This window comes from Maylandia zebra, linkage group LG7, assembly GCF_041146795.1.
Source record: "Maylandia zebra isolate NMK-2024a linkage group LG7, Mzebra_GT3a, whole genome shotgun sequence".
Taxonomy (NCBI): Eukaryota; Metazoa; Chordata; class Actinopteri; order Cichliformes; family Cichlidae; genus Maylandia; species Maylandia zebra.
The window spans coordinates 28,803,063-28,819,776 of NC_135173.1; the positions used below are offsets into that span (position 1 = coordinate 28,803,063).

At 38.5% G+C, this 16,714-nt stretch overlaps 2 protein-coding genes across 5 annotated transcripts in view; one reads left to right on the forward strand and one right to left on the reverse strand.

Annotated features, from left to right (window-relative positions):
- ptprz1a (protein tyrosine phosphatase receptor type Z1a) overlaps positions 1-2,980 on the forward strand; it is a 111,117-nt gene extending 108,137 nt beyond the window's left edge. For all 4 annotated transcript variants that reach the window (XM_076886190.1, XM_012920504.4, XM_076886191.1 and 1 more), the window contains one exon: positions 2,066-2,980. In XM_076886190.1, the coding sequence (XP_076742305.1) occupies positions 2,066-2,218 (153 nt within the window). In that variant the 3' untranslated portion in view covers positions 2,219-2,980. The remainder of the gene's footprint in view (positions 1-2,065) is intronic.
- Positions 2,981-6,766: 3,786 nt separating this feature from the next.
- aass (aminoadipate-semialdehyde synthase) overlaps positions 6,767-16,714 on the reverse strand; it is a 99,950-nt gene continuing 90,002 nt past the window's right edge. The window contains exons 14-24 of the mRNA XM_024803105.2: positions 16,591-16,712; positions 15,433-15,562; positions 15,057-15,167; positions 14,525-14,633; positions 11,106-11,246; positions 10,844-11,011; positions 10,116-10,211; positions 9,525-9,640; positions 7,517-7,605; positions 7,255-7,431; positions 6,767-7,089 (exon numbers count right to left, since the gene is read on the reverse strand). Coding sequence (XP_024658873.2) covers positions 6,971-7,089; positions 7,255-7,431; positions 7,517-7,605; positions 9,525-9,640; positions 10,116-10,211; positions 10,844-11,011; positions 11,106-11,246; positions 14,525-14,633; positions 15,057-15,167; positions 15,433-15,562; positions 16,591-16,712 — 1,378 coding nt within the window. The 3' untranslated portion in view covers positions 6,767-6,970. The remainder of the gene's footprint in view (positions 7,090-7,254; positions 7,432-7,516; positions 7,606-9,524; positions 9,641-10,115; positions 10,212-10,843; positions 11,012-11,105; positions 11,247-14,524; positions 14,634-15,056; positions 15,168-15,432; positions 15,563-16,590; positions 16,713-16,714) is intronic.

Genomic DNA, 16,714 nt, shown 5'->3' on the forward strand with positions numbered 1-16,714 from the left:
AGAGTTCTAAACAAATGTCTGTCCTCCTCCAGAAAATCTTATGTACGCAAACACGTGTTGCAACTTCTTATCTTGTGCGCGTTTTTTATTTTGACAGCGAATGCGCACCTGCGGACCACTTATGTGCAGCCCCGGTTATATAGCTCGTCATTTTGCAGCCACAGAAATTCTTTTGTCCATGAAACCATAAAGCTGCACTTTCTTTTTGCCTTATAGTCTCATTTGTCATAACTTTTCCGTTTTGTGGTAAGCTTTTCTTTGGCTGTCACTTCTTCACCCTGACCTGTCTTATTTGGCTCAGCAGAACTAAAATATAAATCCTGCTGCTTTTACACACGCACTCACATAAGCTCAGCGATTCTCTGCGCGATCAACCTCTCACATGTTTAAGCTGCGGGAGATTTCACTTGTCATGTTTGCATAGTAAGCTAACGATTGATAAGACGATGTCAGAGGAATTGGTGCGCAAATTATCGTCACTCACAGATCAGTGCTGTCGCTCTCTATACACAGTTCGCACGATTGCAAAGTGAAAGCAAAAAAGAAGCGCAAATTCAAACGAAATTTCCGAAAGAATGCAAAAGCATTGACATATATTTTTCCTTCCTATGATAGCCCGACGGGCAGGGCAGAGATAGATTTTGGTAGCCCGACTGGAAAAATCGCTAGCCCCGGGATGTCGGGCTAGCGATTTTGCGAGCCCTGTGGAGCATATAAAAATAAATATACTTTTTGACCTGGAGCCATTTGTTTCAGACGAATGCCATTCTGTGCTCCCATTCACTCTTATTCACTAATTTCTCCAACCAGTTTTGGAGAGAAAGAAAATAACCTCAGTTTTTAACTTGCTCTCCTGACCTCAATTTAAGCACCACACATACCAAAAACCCACACATATGGACAACAACTTGTCAGGATGCTCACGGTTTTTAAAACACATAAATATCACATTTGATCTGAATGTGATATGGAGAAGCCTCATTTTAAAGCCATTTTGTGAGAGGAGTGCAAAGTGCTTCTCTTACAGGCATGACAGAGAGAAAAGGGGCCATTTTCTCATGTCATGCCTCCCTCATTTTAATATCAATGCAAGGGACATATTTCTCTCTTTTTTTTTAACATCTGACAACTTTCAGTATGTTTAAAACAAACAAACAAACCACTTTTACAGTGTCTGCCACTTTATTGGGCACACTTGTTTTCACTGTACACAAACAAGCTGTTTATCTAGAACTCTTTGTTCACATCCACAGTGTTCCACATCCTTGCAAAAAACGTTTTGCAATTGAATTGTAAATTCTAGTTGTTTTAGAAGGATTTTAAATTAGATTCTGGATTTAACAGGGTCAGTACTTTTGCTGCAGTATTTTGGATCAAGTAAGTAATAATGAGTTACAATAGTCCAGCCTACAAATGTATGAACTGGTTTTTCAGGAAAAACTTTTTTCAGCAAGGCAGCATGGTGGTTTGGTGTTTAGCACTGTTGCTTCACAGCAAGAATATCCAGAGTTCAACTACACCATTTGGCCAGAGCCTTTGTGTGGAGTTTGCACGTTCTCCTTGTGTTTGTGTGGGTTCTCTCTGGGTACTCCAGATCCTCCCACAGTCCACAGACATGCAGTTAGTGGGGTAAGATTAACTGATGATTTTAAATTGCCCATAGGTGTGAATGTGAGTGGTTGTCTCTGTGCATCAAATTGGATCTCCAGGGTATCCCACCTCTCCCACTGTAGTAGCTGGGATAGGCTCCAGCACTACCTCCTGAGCCACCTCGCAAATGTACAGGTCATCTAGTAATTAGAAGGTTGATGGTTCAATTCCTGGCTACTCCAGTCTGCATGCCAAATATCCTTTCGCAAGATAACCCCAAGTTGCTTTCCAATGTATCTATTGTGTGTGTAAATGTTAGATAGAAAGCGCAGAAAAAGAAGTGGATCGGTGATTGTGGCAGGTTGTAAAAAGCACTGCGAGTGGTAAGGTAGAGTAGAAAAATATGCACAGCAGGTTAGTTAAACACACAAAACTGTACAATGAACATATAATGAGTTGTTTACCCATTTTCTAGGAGCAGTACCAGTTCTTGTACAAAGCCATGCTGAGTCTCATCGGGACACAAGAAGACGAGAAAACTCAGTCCTTTGACGCTAACGGGACCATCGTGACGGAAACCACCAGCATGGCTGAAAGCATTGAATCCCTGGTACCAACGAATAAATAAAACCAACAAAAAAATACTACACTTTTACAAATGAGCAACAGCATTTCGTCCCTTCCCTGAAACCACCAACAGAGCTGCTAGTGAATCCAGACTCTTGCTACAATCACTCAAGAAATCTTGTCATTCAAGACTCTGCCTTTTGTAGATTGAGACTGGTATGAGTTTCCTCTATACAGTTTTGTAATGTGTGCCTTTTTGCTCATCTTGGATTTCTAACTGTGATATGAGCTGTAGACTAATTGTTCAATGTTTTTAATGCTGTACTGCCCTGAGACTAACTGTCAACGCCAATCTTATATTTATTGGCGCTGAGCCAAATGTGGGGAAAAAGGGAAAAGCTGCATCTTTTGACATCAAATGCTAAGGTCAAAGGAAAGACTCTTTGTCAGACTCTTTCAATATTGATTTTGTTAATGTGTCTTTAACAGAGTACTTGCTCTGTTAAATGTAAATTCTGTTTAAATTGGTGTAGCATGCTGCAGTCAAATATAAAATAAGGGTATCGACTAGTAGATTAATGTACTGTAAATAATATTATAATAATACCCTGAATGGACCAAATTTCTATTTATGCTTTTCACCTTTGCTTTTATTTTTGAAGGGTTTAATTCTAATTGCCTAGCTGCTTTTATACTATGGATTTTGTAACAGTCATGCATGGGTACTGACCTTTTTGTTTTTTTGGTTTGTTTTTTAGCTATAAAGGAATCGCTGCTGGCTTATTAGCTAAGGGATTAAATAAGGGAAGGAACACCAAAGAGAGCCTGTGAGAGTGTTTTGTTACTGTGTGTTGAACCACAAATATACCTGCAAAGATGCAACAGACACATGAACTATTAGAGGTTTGCTCAGAAGTTAGTTAAATACACTGTTTTGCATACAAGTGATGTTGGAAATTTCCAATTTAAACATTTGGTACCAAGATGATGTATTAAGTCCATTGTAGACAGCAATTAGCAAAACTGTAGATTAGCAGAATGAGTTTCAGCTCATTAATATGCAGCCTTACAGAGAACCAACAGGAGGCAGGTCAAAGGTCACAAGGTCCAGACAAAAGGAACAAAAATGAGGAGAAACAGCCTTCTGTGAGCCTGACAGAGAAGAGATGTTACCGAATCAAGAAACACCGAAAATGGAGACATACCCAATTCCATTTCTAATGATGATTCTTGTCTGTGGATTATACAATTCCCTTAACAGAGTCATGGACTAATCCCTGGTTATTTCAGTTGATCTTTGCATGTGTTAATCCAGGCTAAGACACTGTAAGAAATGTGCCTTTTCAGGACAGAAAATAGGTCAGTGTCCAGACGTATCCACATTTTAATTTGCATTTTTGACTTTTCATGAATACAAACTTAATTGGTCTCTGCTTGGTGCCCTACTTTATATAACTGCCTTTAAATCAAGAAGGAGCAAAAACGCTGATCATCTTTTTCTGAAGAGTTGAGCTCAACTAATTAAGTGATCAGAACCATGTCACAAATATAAAGGTCACAAAAAGCAATACAGGTGCAAAAGTCTGTATTACGCAATAACTGTTTTTAATATCTTAAAGCTTTGTGCTGACAAATATCAGCCATAATTGTAAACATGTACATACTGTGTATTGATGCAAAAGAAATAGTGTGCTGCAGCCTTTATCATCATTTGGCCTCTTTTGGTGTCAAGATGATATATTAAGTCCATGCTAAGCACCAATTAGCAAAGCGGTAGATTAGCAGAATGATTTTCAGCTCACTGATATCCAGCCTTACAGGGAACCAATGGGAGGTAGATAAGTAAGTAATCAATAAAAAGATAAGTAAGGGAGAACTAGTGCGTGAAATGGACAAATCAAGAGTGTGGAAAGTTCTGAAGATAACAAGAAAACTGCAGCTGTAGACCGTCATAATTCTCTTCCATTTGGGTCTGTGGGTGATATGTTCCCGTTGTGGTTGGGAAGTGAAGGACTATAGCATAATAACAATTATTATTTTGCTGGTAGTGCACTTCATTCATGATTCATTTCTATTGGAATTTAATTCAAATCTTCATTCTGAGCTTTCTCAGCAAATTCTATTGAATATAATGGTATCCCTAAAATTCATAAAAAAAATCATCCTGGCTAGTTGACATTAAATTCTCAGTGGATGGATTCTCAATTGATTTAAATGTTAGCGCATTTGCAATTAAATTACTGCACTGTTTGCACTAAGATCCAAGCATTACGAACACCAAGGCCTCAAAGCTACAACACCAATGAATAAGGAAATCTTGTGGAGAAAAGGTCTTCTGCAAAATGTTGGAAGCTTAAAAATGCTCAGAATGAAGGAAAAGATTCACTTTACCCAAATACCTTGCAAACAAGAGAATTCCACCTACCTGCACGGCTTTGCTATCAACATGGCTGAATCCGATGGATTCTGTAGTGCTCTAAGCTTAAAAATAAAATTTAAAAAAGCTTAAAAAATAAAAAAGGTCAGTTATGGATATAGTAACAATCCAACGAAGAAGAAATTTAAAAAAAAAACAGACTATTACATTTATAATTGAATTGTGACAATCCGAATCTATAAAAAATGAATAAGAAATACTTCACATAATAATTTTATTCATGCAATCATTATTTTATAAAGCAAAATATCAGAACCATCTGATTGTTTTTTACTAATCAAATCTTTGATTATTGTGAAGGTCAATCAAAAAGACAAATAAAAACCATGTTATTATTCAGTGTCATATTCTTGTTACTAACAGATTTAACATGAACACATGAAACTGAACCACCTTAAAAATACCACCTAAAAATACCATGTGGTACTTCTAGCTCGCACTACAGAGGACGAGCGACTCTAAATCGTAAACATTGCATATTGTGGCTCCGTGCACCTTAGGGAACATGGTAGACCATTAAAACTGATCTTATAGTATGTATCTCTCTCCCCCTCTCTCTCTTTATATATATATATATATATATACACACATACATAAATAAACACCCAGCACGCCCCTGCGGGCGGTTTATCCTTCAAGCTCGGGTCCTCTACCAGAGGCCTGGGAGCTTGGCCCAGATAAATGCCACACAGCAGACACATCTCTACATCAACTGTTCAAAGGAGACGATTATACGATTCAGGCATTTATGGTCAAATGAAACCTCTACCAAGGAAAAGCAACAAGCAGAAGAGATTTGTTGGCGCCAACAAACACAAGGCATGGACATTAGACCAGTGGAAATCTGTGCTTTGGTCTGATGAGTCCAAATTTGAGCTCTTTGGTTCCACCAGCGGTGTCTTTGTGCAACACAGAAAAGGTGAGTGGATATTCTCTACATGCATGATTCAAACAGTGAAGCATGGAGGAGGTGTTTTGGTGTGGGGGTGCTTTGCTGGTGACACTGTTGGGGATTTATTCAAAAGTGAAGGCACACTGAACCAGCATGGCTACCACAGCATCCTACAGCAACATGCCATCCAGTTTGTGTTTAGTTGGACGATCATTTATTTTCCAATAGCAAAGTGACCCCAAACACACCTCCAGGCTGTGTAAGGGCTGTTTGACCAAGAAGGCGAGTGATGGAGTGCTGCGCCTGATGGCCTGGCCTCCATAGTCACAGTCGTCTGAAAACGCTCCACGTCCACACTACCGTTTTCAGTCGTTTTCACAGAGTTGTGCGTCCACATTGAAACGCCTAAAACGCTCACGTTCCAGTACTGTGCATGCGTGAAACGCAAGACGATTCGGCCTGCCTCATTTCTGTCAGCCATTTATTTACTTTCCAGCTCTTTGAAACATCGTGCCAAAATGTCAAAGAAAAGCACCGAGTTTTTTAATTGGACTAACAATGAGGTGGAGTTGTTGCTGCGAGTAACACAAAAGTACAAAGTTGCAAAAGCGAGTGAGAATTAAAGAATTTGAAGAAAAGCTATCTGGCGCATGTACAAAACTGACATTAATCTTTAATAAGGCTGTCAAAATTGAGAGCAAACAAAACAACTGCTGTGTAATGCCCTCCGCTATCTTTATTTAATTGGTCACTTAACTGCATCACATGAAGTCCTGTAGTGACTTCAGTTAGCACGAGCTTGTGACTCCTTGAAGCTGGATTTGTGTGTACTACCAGTTTCAAGCAGAGATCTTTCTTGTGTAAGTTAAATGTGTTAACCACTACATAAAGTTCTCACTAGTCTTGTGACTCTAATAGGGGACAAAATCTGCTTCATGTTGCTTTCAATAACTATCGACTGTTATCAGTCAGTAAAGTGTTCGCTGAGGTCACAGGAGGGTAATTCTAGACTTCAATAGAATCACACACAAAAAGAGGAGTTGCCCTCTGGCAGCCATTAGAAAGAATGCAGGATAAAGGCACTTGGCACTGAATTTAACACCTCCACCAAGCCTGAAATGGAATGAAAGAACAGTTGTCAAGGTAACAACCACACACATGCACATACATAAAAGAAATTGCTGGATTTATCAGATGGTACTGGGAGCATTATTTGGCAATGGAAATAAGATTGCCCACACAAGAAGGTACAACAAGGTAAACAAAACAATCTACAATGCTTCAGATAACTTTTTATTGTGAATTCAAAAAATCAGGGAGCAAACAACCTTCCTGGGTAGGCATGTTAGAGTATTATTATAAACTCAGAATGAAAGCAGGTAGGTGAGCCAGAATCTGTCTGAAGAGTTTAAAGGTCGATTAATGACATGAAATGTAGACAAGATTAGAATTTACAGTCATTTGCTCTTCTTGATGTTGTAGCTCTACTCCTGCAGGGTGCTTTTGGAAATGAAGTGTAGTCCTTCCTCTTTCAGCCGGGCCAGCACTGGTTCGTAGATCTCTTTCACCATTGGAACCACCAGACCCTTTGTATTGATTTCACCTACAAAGTAAGTATAGAGAGCCGGTAACATTATATTCTCAAGTATTTATCTAATATTCAGTGAATGAGGTTGGTGACTAAATTTAGTTTGAACATAGTTTGAATGCTCTCTGTAAAGTGAAAGACCAACGAAAATGAACATTTTTGAAAAGTGAAATCACTAACCGTTAAGAACCATCCGAGCAGCAATGGCTGCTGGGTATCCAACAGTCTTGGCCATGGCTGAGAAGCCGGTGGGGTCGCCATACACCACCAGGCTGATGTGTTTGGTCTCTAGTTCTCCAGTTGGATAGCGAACCCCCACATCGTTTCTCAGAATGATCATGTCTCTTTCTCCCTTATCTGATGACAAGAGGCAATATTTTTTTTTACACTTGGTGTCACATTTAATACTCCTGTTCTTCTAATATGGTATTAATGAGCTCACCGAATGAAAGTTTAGTTTCCAAATGTTTTGCAAGGGCAGCCAAAATGCTCTCTGCATGGGGCACTAGCTCATCGCCAAGCATCCCTAAGCTGCAGAAATAAAAAAATGGTTATTAAAATAACATAACCGTTACAAAACAATACTTAGGGCTCGAAAGATAATTACTCTGCCCTAATAACCCTACACACTGCAGCGGCAGCCCACGTGTCCTTGGCTACATCTAAAGAGATGAGCATTTGCTTTTTGTGGCTGGGTTGCTGGTGAATTGAATAAATGAACAACAAGTCTTTCAATGTGAGCTGCAAGCGGCTTGCTTTTTACCCTTTAACAACACAGATGGAATGTTTCCAACAGTTCACTTTACCATCAGAGGAATTTACATTTCAATGCCAGTGTGACCCTCTTGCATTCACTGCCAGAACTGTGAGAACAATGACAGCATGAAAGCCTTGGTCTGAAGAGACCCTTGGAAAAGCTAATTTAAACTGATGATTGTGCATACTACACCACTTCAGGTGTACTTGTTAGGCAGGCAGTAATAAGTGTGTAGAAGATGCATAGCCTTGCTCTTGGGGCGCTGTGTATAGGGACAACGCAAACTCAGAAGAGCAGTATCAATCACAAAAGAATATACCAGATATTTGGATGTCTGCTAAAGTAGTACAGGATTCCACCAAATGACAAAACAATTCAAATTATTTCAGGCTTCATTTCATCTTTATACTTTTGATAATCACTTTCTGACTTGATAAGGACGAGACTCTTCTGAAAGGTGCCAATTCTCACACACTGACAATATGATACAAGCTTTTACCTTCACATGGTTTCAGACTGGCCAAATATATTGAATAAGGGGAGTTTTAACATTGCATTTAGCTTCAGTGTAAACCATAGATGGTATAAACCAGTGGTCCCCAACCCCCAGGCCGGTCCGTGGCCTGTTTGGTACTGTGAGAATTTAGGCTTGGGTGTGAAATTTATGGCTGTCAGGATTTTTATTGTTAACTCGGTTTCCCTGGGTCTTTTCCCGTGTTGTAGTTATAGGTCTTATTTTGAAATAAATATTTACGCATTACCATAGCAACTAGAGAGCATTAAGGGGCAGAGAGGAGGATGTGACTCTCAGTGTTGTTGGCGCATTTCAGTAGGACGCTGCTAATAAAGTTACACAACTAGTTATTATATTTACAAAGTACCACAGTTCGTCGCTTCATTTTATTTTGTTGTATTTATCGTGACACCTTAGTGGCCGGTCCATGAAAATATTGTCTGGCATTAAACTGTGGCGTAAAAAAAGGTTGGGGACCGCTGGTATAAACAATAAAAGGCGCTGTGACATCACTCACTGGTTTATGAAGTACTGTTTTAAAGCCTCCCTCATCTTCGTGTTTTGAAACCGTATGTAATGAGTGAGCGATAGATCTGCCTGTGAAACTGCTAGCTATTTGCCAGTGTGCATACACAAGATACGAGGCTCAAAATGAACAAAATTTACAAAACTATTCATTTTAACCCCAAATGACTGACTGACCCATAAATTAATCAGCGAAATGTTGTGCACAGAGGCCAGGCCCAAGTGCAGTTTTCTTATTGTGTCCTACTGGACAGGCCTGTTTTTGCAAACACAGGACAGATCCTTGTTGTCATTAGACTTTTTAATTAGATTATAAGGCCACTGGACTCAGTAGTATATAGAGCCTAATCCTGGTTTGAAAAAAATATTAACATACATGGCAGCCATTCTCAGGTTCAAGAGTCTTGACGTCCCTCACATTTTTATTCTACTGTTCCCTTTCCCCCATTTCTATTAATCAGAAAGGCTTGAAAGTGAAAAGTGATTTAGTTTCTGAGATATCTGAAGACTTTTTTTAAAGGACCCATGGACACTATGAGAGAGATGGTACCAAAAGGAAATTTGTTAAAATCTTGAAAACACAATAGGAGAGAGACAGCTTAGCTTTAGTTGACTAAAAGAAGGTCTTTTTTTTACTTCAGGGTGGCTTCTCACCATCTCAGAGTGTCCATCCTGAAGTCATCCTGCCCTGTGTGTTCATATACAGCTTGTTCAAAGACATTTTGGGAAACAGAAGAAGATAAATCCATCTGCTGACAGAGGAGTTCTTTCTGTAGAAAGAAGAGAAACAAGTCACTGCATCACATTAATGAATCATGAGACTTCAGGGCTACATTTTGTAGGTGGGCTGCTATTTATTTGGTTCTCTTTGAATTGTCTTTTCAGATAAAAAGTTCTGAGTGTTTTCAGAGAAAACCCTTGTTACATCAATCATCATCAACCAGCTTTTGATTTCTGATAAACACAACCCAAACACGGAGCACTAAGGCTGCTTTTTCTTGTCGAACAGATAGCAGATGACAAATATTGTCTGCTGTATACTCTCATCAATGCCAGAGTGCCCCAGCTCACTGCAGCCTTGATGCTAATAAACAGCAACTGTAATAGGCTCTACTGTCACAGTCAAGAGGTTCAAAGCAGCTTGTTACATTAAACTGAATGACAGAAAGAAGCAGGGTGCACTGTTAACTGACTATTTTCTGCCCACATCTTTGGATGCTTTTGAACACTAAAAGAGGTTCTTACCCATGAAACTGGTGATGACGTGTGCTGCAGGATGGGACTGGGATCGCTGTTGATTAGACCCAGTTTAATGAAACCACTCATGGCCTTCGAGAAACCCTGAGTAACAGGACAAGAACGGAGGTAACCAAAATATGTTAAAATAAATTGGGTTTCAGGTTTAATCAGGGGATTATGTTACACGGAAGGAAAAGGTTTTAAATATTTTGCTGAGTGCTGGATATTTGCAAAGTTACGTGGACACAGAAAAATGTATATTTTGCGCACCTCAAGATCACAGTGATACCATTGCTGTGCACTGATTGGCCACGCTGATGATTAATGTAGGACTTGTACTTCTGTAGTACAAGTTAAGTTTAAAGCTCATTTTGTACCACTGCCAAATCTGTAGTGAGATTTAATGTTCTGGGCACTTATTACTGATGTGGCTTTGTTTGGTTAGTGTTAACTGATAACTCCATCCTCGTGTCTTAATATGGTCACTCCTGTCTTCAAAAACTAACATGGTAGGTGCCAAAATGCTAACACTGAGGTGTCAAAATGGGGAGTCCAAAACTCATGCATTTCAGAGACTATTTATGCCTTTTATAATCAAAGATAATTATAATTTCAATATTAGATTATTACAGATTATAATTACAATCTAATATTGAATTTAATTATTTCTTAAGCATAATAAATTCTGTATAGCAGTTGTATTTGTATGTGCAGTTTGTCTATGTGTGTTGTGCCTTAAAACGCAGAGTTCCTCTGATGAGCGTGTGTGCTGTCTGGATGCCGTATGGCTCAGCGTATTTCGTGCTGTCACGATTCGGAAATCCCTCAAGGTTGAAACCTGGAAAGAAATCCATTGGAGTGGTGGAATCCATCAGAGAGCCACCAGGTGGGACATTTATCACCTCAAAGAAAGACAAAAAAATCTTATCTTTACTGAAAGTAAATAATAATAAAAAAAACATATTAACAATTTATGGTCTTTTGAGACATCCATACCTGGTTGTCTTTGAGAAAAATAGCGGGACTGATAGTGTTGAGGAGGACACCATATGGGCTCCAGCTGAACTTGTAACGAAGAGGATTGTCTGAGCACTCAGGAGCAGGAAGACCACCACAGAATGAGCTGTAGGACTCCACCTAAAATGTATTCAATGCATAAAGAATGATCAGACAGCTACACAAAAATGCAGCTAAAGCTACTGTTGATATGCAGAAAGTACTTAAAATATCTAGTAGCTGGTATATGTTAGTGACCAAATGGAAGCCACTACTCAGTAAAATGCACAAGGGCTCATCTTGAGTTTGCCAAAAGGCACCTGAAGGACTCTGACCATTAGAGGCAAAATGTTCTGGCCTAATGAAACAAAGATTTAACTCTTTGGTCTGAATACTAAGCTTCATGTCTGTTGGAAAATGTGAATTTAATATTTTTTTGAATAAGGCTGTAACATGACAAAATATCAAATACGTAAAGCACTGTAAATACTATCTGGATGCACTAAAGTGTATTTATAATGATACCAACAAATGTAATTTTTTACAGAAATGTCTAACAAAATTGTCCAAGCAAGGAATAGTTGTTAACCGGCAACCAGGTCACTGGCAGCCAAGGATCACTGATACACATCAGGAGAGAAGGCTGGCCCGTTTGGTTTGATTCAACAGACGAGCTACTGTAGCTCAAATTGCTGAAAAACGTACTGCTGATTAGAAAGGTGTCAGAATACAAAGTACATCACAGTTTGTTGCATATGGAGATGCATGGTTTCCAACAATGGGCACCCGAGCATCAGAACTGGACAATAGTGAAACTGAATAATGAAAGACAGTGGCCTTGTCTGATGAATTGCATTTTCTTTTACATTACGTGGCTGGCCGGGTACATTGTTTACCTTGGCAACACCTGGCACTAAGATGCATATGGGAAGAAGACAAGACATGGGAGCAGTGAGATGTTTTGGGCAATGTTCTGCTGGGAAACCATGGGTCTTGCCATCCATGAGGATGTTACTTTGAAACGTACCACCTACCTAAGCATAGTTGCAGATCATGTACACCCTCTAACCAAAACAATATTCCTTAATAGCTGTAGCCTTTTTGGAGCAGGATTGGTTTAAGGAGGACAAGAACGAGTTTGACCCTAACCCTAACCCTAACTCTCAACCTAATCAAGCTTAATAATCTGTGGCATATGCTGGACAAACAAGTCCTATTTATTCATATTTTTTAATACATTATATTATTTATATATCATAACAGTTGCCTTAAGGTGCTTTATATTGTAAAGAAGCTACAATTATGCAGAGAGAACCCCAACAATCAGATGAAACCCTATTAGCAAGTACTTGGCAGCAGTAGGAAGAAAAAACTTTATATTAACTGGAAGAAACCTCCAGCAGAACTAGGCTCAAGGAGGGTCTAGCCATCTGCCATGACCAGTTGGGATTTAAGGGACAAAAGACACCCTGTGGAAAGGAGCAAGAGATTAATAATAAGTAGTGATTAAAGGCAAAGTGGTGAATAAACACAGCGAGTGAAGAATAAATAATGTTATGCCTGATCAGTGTACCAAGTAATCCCTGTGATCTAATAGTTCAGGCTTTAATCTGATCCAAATATTCAGCTTCTAGTTTTTTGCATTTTTGGTCTTTGTGATGTTAAAGAGAGAGGATATTCTTACAGAGCTATCTCAAGCAAATGGCTATCTGTAAGCGAAGAAACCCAACCTACCTGCTCTTCAGTGCGTTTTTGTAATAGGAGTTGCCAATCAAAAGCAGTGTTGGGCAAGTTACTTTGAAAAAGTAATTAATCATAGTTACTAGTTACTTCTTCAAAAAAGTAACTGAGTTACAAGATTCTAAAAGTAATTAATTATTTGAAAAGTAACTACCGCGTTACTTTAAAAAAAAGTTTAAGCCTCTGGGGTCCAAGGGTATAATTGGCCATTTTAAACTACTTTTGATGTTTCCTCTATATTACACCTTTAAAAACTATTTACTTTGCCTTGTTTGGTCTCATCCTTTTCAGCACAACCTCACGTGTCTGAATTTATTTACATAACAATCAGCTCTTCTGCATTCAATAATATGCCACACAAATTATTTGTGCCACTCCAAATATTTCTGTCCACTATAAAGGAGAACATCACAGCCTGACACCTGCAGGTCTGACAGCAGCAGGTGTATCACTCCTTTTTGTACCTGGAGACAGCAGGTTCATTGTTCTGACACACAACACAAAACTATCCACAACACTACACACTAACTACACAAGACAACACATTAACTACACACTCCAAAAAACACGCATATATATTGTTTATCATGACTCTGGTTTTACGTGGCCTATCAACACAATTGCTTAAAGATGTAGCGCCCAGATTACTTACAGCTACTTCTGTGCAACTGATATGAGATGCGGTAAACTGAACACAGCTTCAACCGTCTGTTTGTTGAAAAATAGTAACGGACCGCATTTTCTTGTTATTAACTGTAATGGCGTTGTAACGATAGGAACAGTAATTAGTTAGATTACTCCTTACTGAAAAAAGTAACACCATTACTTGTAACGCTGTTATTCCCATCACTGATCAAAAGAGAAGTTTAAACGGAGTATGGCGTTACGGAGATGAGTTAAAACTGCTATTTCAGTCTGTGGTTAAACTTAGGGGCTGCACTTGTCTAGTCTAAGTTAAATAAGATTAGTCTCAAAACCTGAATGAGGCAAAGTCACTGTAATATAGTTCACAAATACAAACATGAAACTGAAAATGAGTATAATAGGTCCACTTTAAAGGAGTAATAGTAGGTAGACAATTTTCAATTAGAGAATATTTTTTTCCTATGGTCTCTGAATTCAGCAGCTGTGTGATCCATAATTGGTTAGTTTATGCTTAAAGAAAATCATGCGTGGAAACAAACCTGGCAAATCAGTGCTTACAGAATAACCATTGGATTCATTGGATTCAGCTTCCACTGTATGCTGACTGACTGAATGATTGCATGAATAAGCAGGTCTACAGCTGTTCTTAATAAAGTTAGTGACAATTGTATTTATGTATCTGTCAAAGTCTGATCAGGTTAACCACTTGATATGACAGAAGCTGGCATGAATCATTAATCTTGAGTTGTGTCTAGTTTTAAAGTGTTCAGTCTGTCAGAACAATATTGGGTTCAATTTGTTTGTTTACATTACTAGTTTCTAAGAAAAAAACAAAACAAATTCCAGTTCAAAAACTCCACATTAGCCTGTGTCTGTCTGCTTGAACTGGAACCTGTGTGAAACTCAGCATGTGTTGAACATAAAACTTTCCATGTTGAGCCATAGTGTGACTGTCCATGTGTGTTTGAACACTGTTTATATGGCACACATACAGGTGCCAGATTTTCTATCTCAGTGTTGCAATGTTCACTCACAGTGCAGCTTTCAGCTTTGGCTTTGTTGATACACTCCATGGCCAACATGTGGTCGATGCCTGGGTCCAGTCCCATCTCATTCACGATCGTGATCCCTGCTTCTTTTGCACTAATACACACAAATGCATTCAACATGTAAATATGCATTTTCACTTTTCATGACTATATTTCTTAATAATATTAGGGGGGATCTTTTCTGTTTTATTTTATTCTATTTTTGCTATGCATTTCACTTTCTTATCAAAAGAAAAATAAGAAAATGTCATTATAAAATTCAAAGTTTAAACTTTAAAGTCACAGCTTTTTATCCCATAACCTTCAAACGTTTAGCCAGTGCAATAATTATGTGACACAATAAGAAACAAGACTAACATTTGCCTATACATTTGTGCATCCCAAATCCTATGCATATGTTTTACAATAATTTATTAATACTGCTGAGGATGATGTGCACACATAGGAAAATAATAGAAAAACATTTATTGAAAGTAATCCTGAATTCCTAACAGACTTCTGTGGACTTGATCATTACCTGCTCTGCAACGCCTTCATGGCAGGACTAAGGTAGCTGGCTGTCACCATGTTCACCTTCCTCTTTATACAGTGTTTGGCGATAAGCGGATGGAACGAGTAAGGCAGCAAGCTGAGGAGAAGATGAAGGGGTTGACTTAAGTATAAGCGGACTGATATTTTAATCTAATAATGTAATGTTAAATTGTAAAACAGTCCAAAAATAACTGGGCTCCATTAAATTACTTTGGAGATGAAATGATAAAAAAATAAAAAAGAATTTGTTTTGTGGTAATACATATTGTGGTAAAGTATTCATCTGGAATAAATGAAATCATTACAACTTTACACATTACTTAATAATTGCCACCAATGTTATATCTGTCCTGCTGCTATACCTGATGACCAAGTCATGATCTCTGAACAGAGAGTCTAGGTGTCCCTCTTGGCTGCTGACATCCAGCATGACAGGGATGGTGTTGGGGTATTTGGCTGCCAGCTCCTCTGCCTGGCTCAATAGCATCGATGCTAAACGCAAACAAAGAAACAATAACCACTGTTACACATAATTTTCTGGTCTTTGTCAACTTTCTCAGTTTCAGTTTTTTTTAAGACTTTAAGTAATGTACTCTTTACTGTGCTTATAACTGTTAATGTAAGCCACTCAGCTGGACTCAGCTGGAAGTTTGTGGTGTCTTTGTAATCTAGGCCAATTTAATGCAATTATCAATGAATATTGTGGCTCAGGGTTTCATTTATATGTTAGCTCAGTTAACGTGATGCACTGTGCTACCCAAGCTACCCAGAATATATCCATCTTCTAGATATAGTCAATGGCACTCATTATTATAATAATAACACCAAGATACCTAAAGTCCCAAGTTGGACAAAAACCCCAATGGTAAGATTTACACTTTAAGGGTAGTGTTAGAAGTGTTTTATCACTTTTACTAGAGATGAAACAATATGATTTATGATAAACTGTATCTAAGTGAACTTCCTCAGGCTAAAGGAATAAGTCACAGTTAAGCTTCTTAAAGATGAAAATATTTAAAATAGCAATGAAAGTCCTCTGACTCTCAGCCAAACTGCAGAAGTAAGTCTTCTTGGGGTCCAACATGGTAACAGAAATCTAACAGGCTAACCAGCATTAAGGTTGACACCAGTATACTGATGCAATGTTTTCACTCTGTTGATCTCCAAAGCCCCAAAACAATTTAATCTCAGTAGAAGTACATACATCTATGTTAAGAGGGAAAACATGGTCAGTCAGTAACCTGCACTGCTTACAGTTACCTTTTGGCAGAGTTGAGTAAACACTGACTAACACTGTTCAAGGTTGTGATGTGTCCATTAGATGGGGTATACAAATCACTCACTCCTCATAATACTTTCAAAGAGACCAAACTAACCCTTTATAAAAATATTAAACATTGACCGTTGGTTTCATTATTTATCTGAAAATGATAAACTTGACAATAAAGACTGACATGAATTTTAATCCCACAAAAGCCCAGAACATTTCAGTCTTAATAAAGTTTAACAGGCAAACTCACCCACAGTAACCTGGGTGCCCTGATCACGGGTCAGATACTCCACAACAGGTCCAGACACATATCCTGAACCCAACAGCAGAACTCGCTTCATGCCGGCCTTCTTCATGATCTGAGTTTTCTCCCT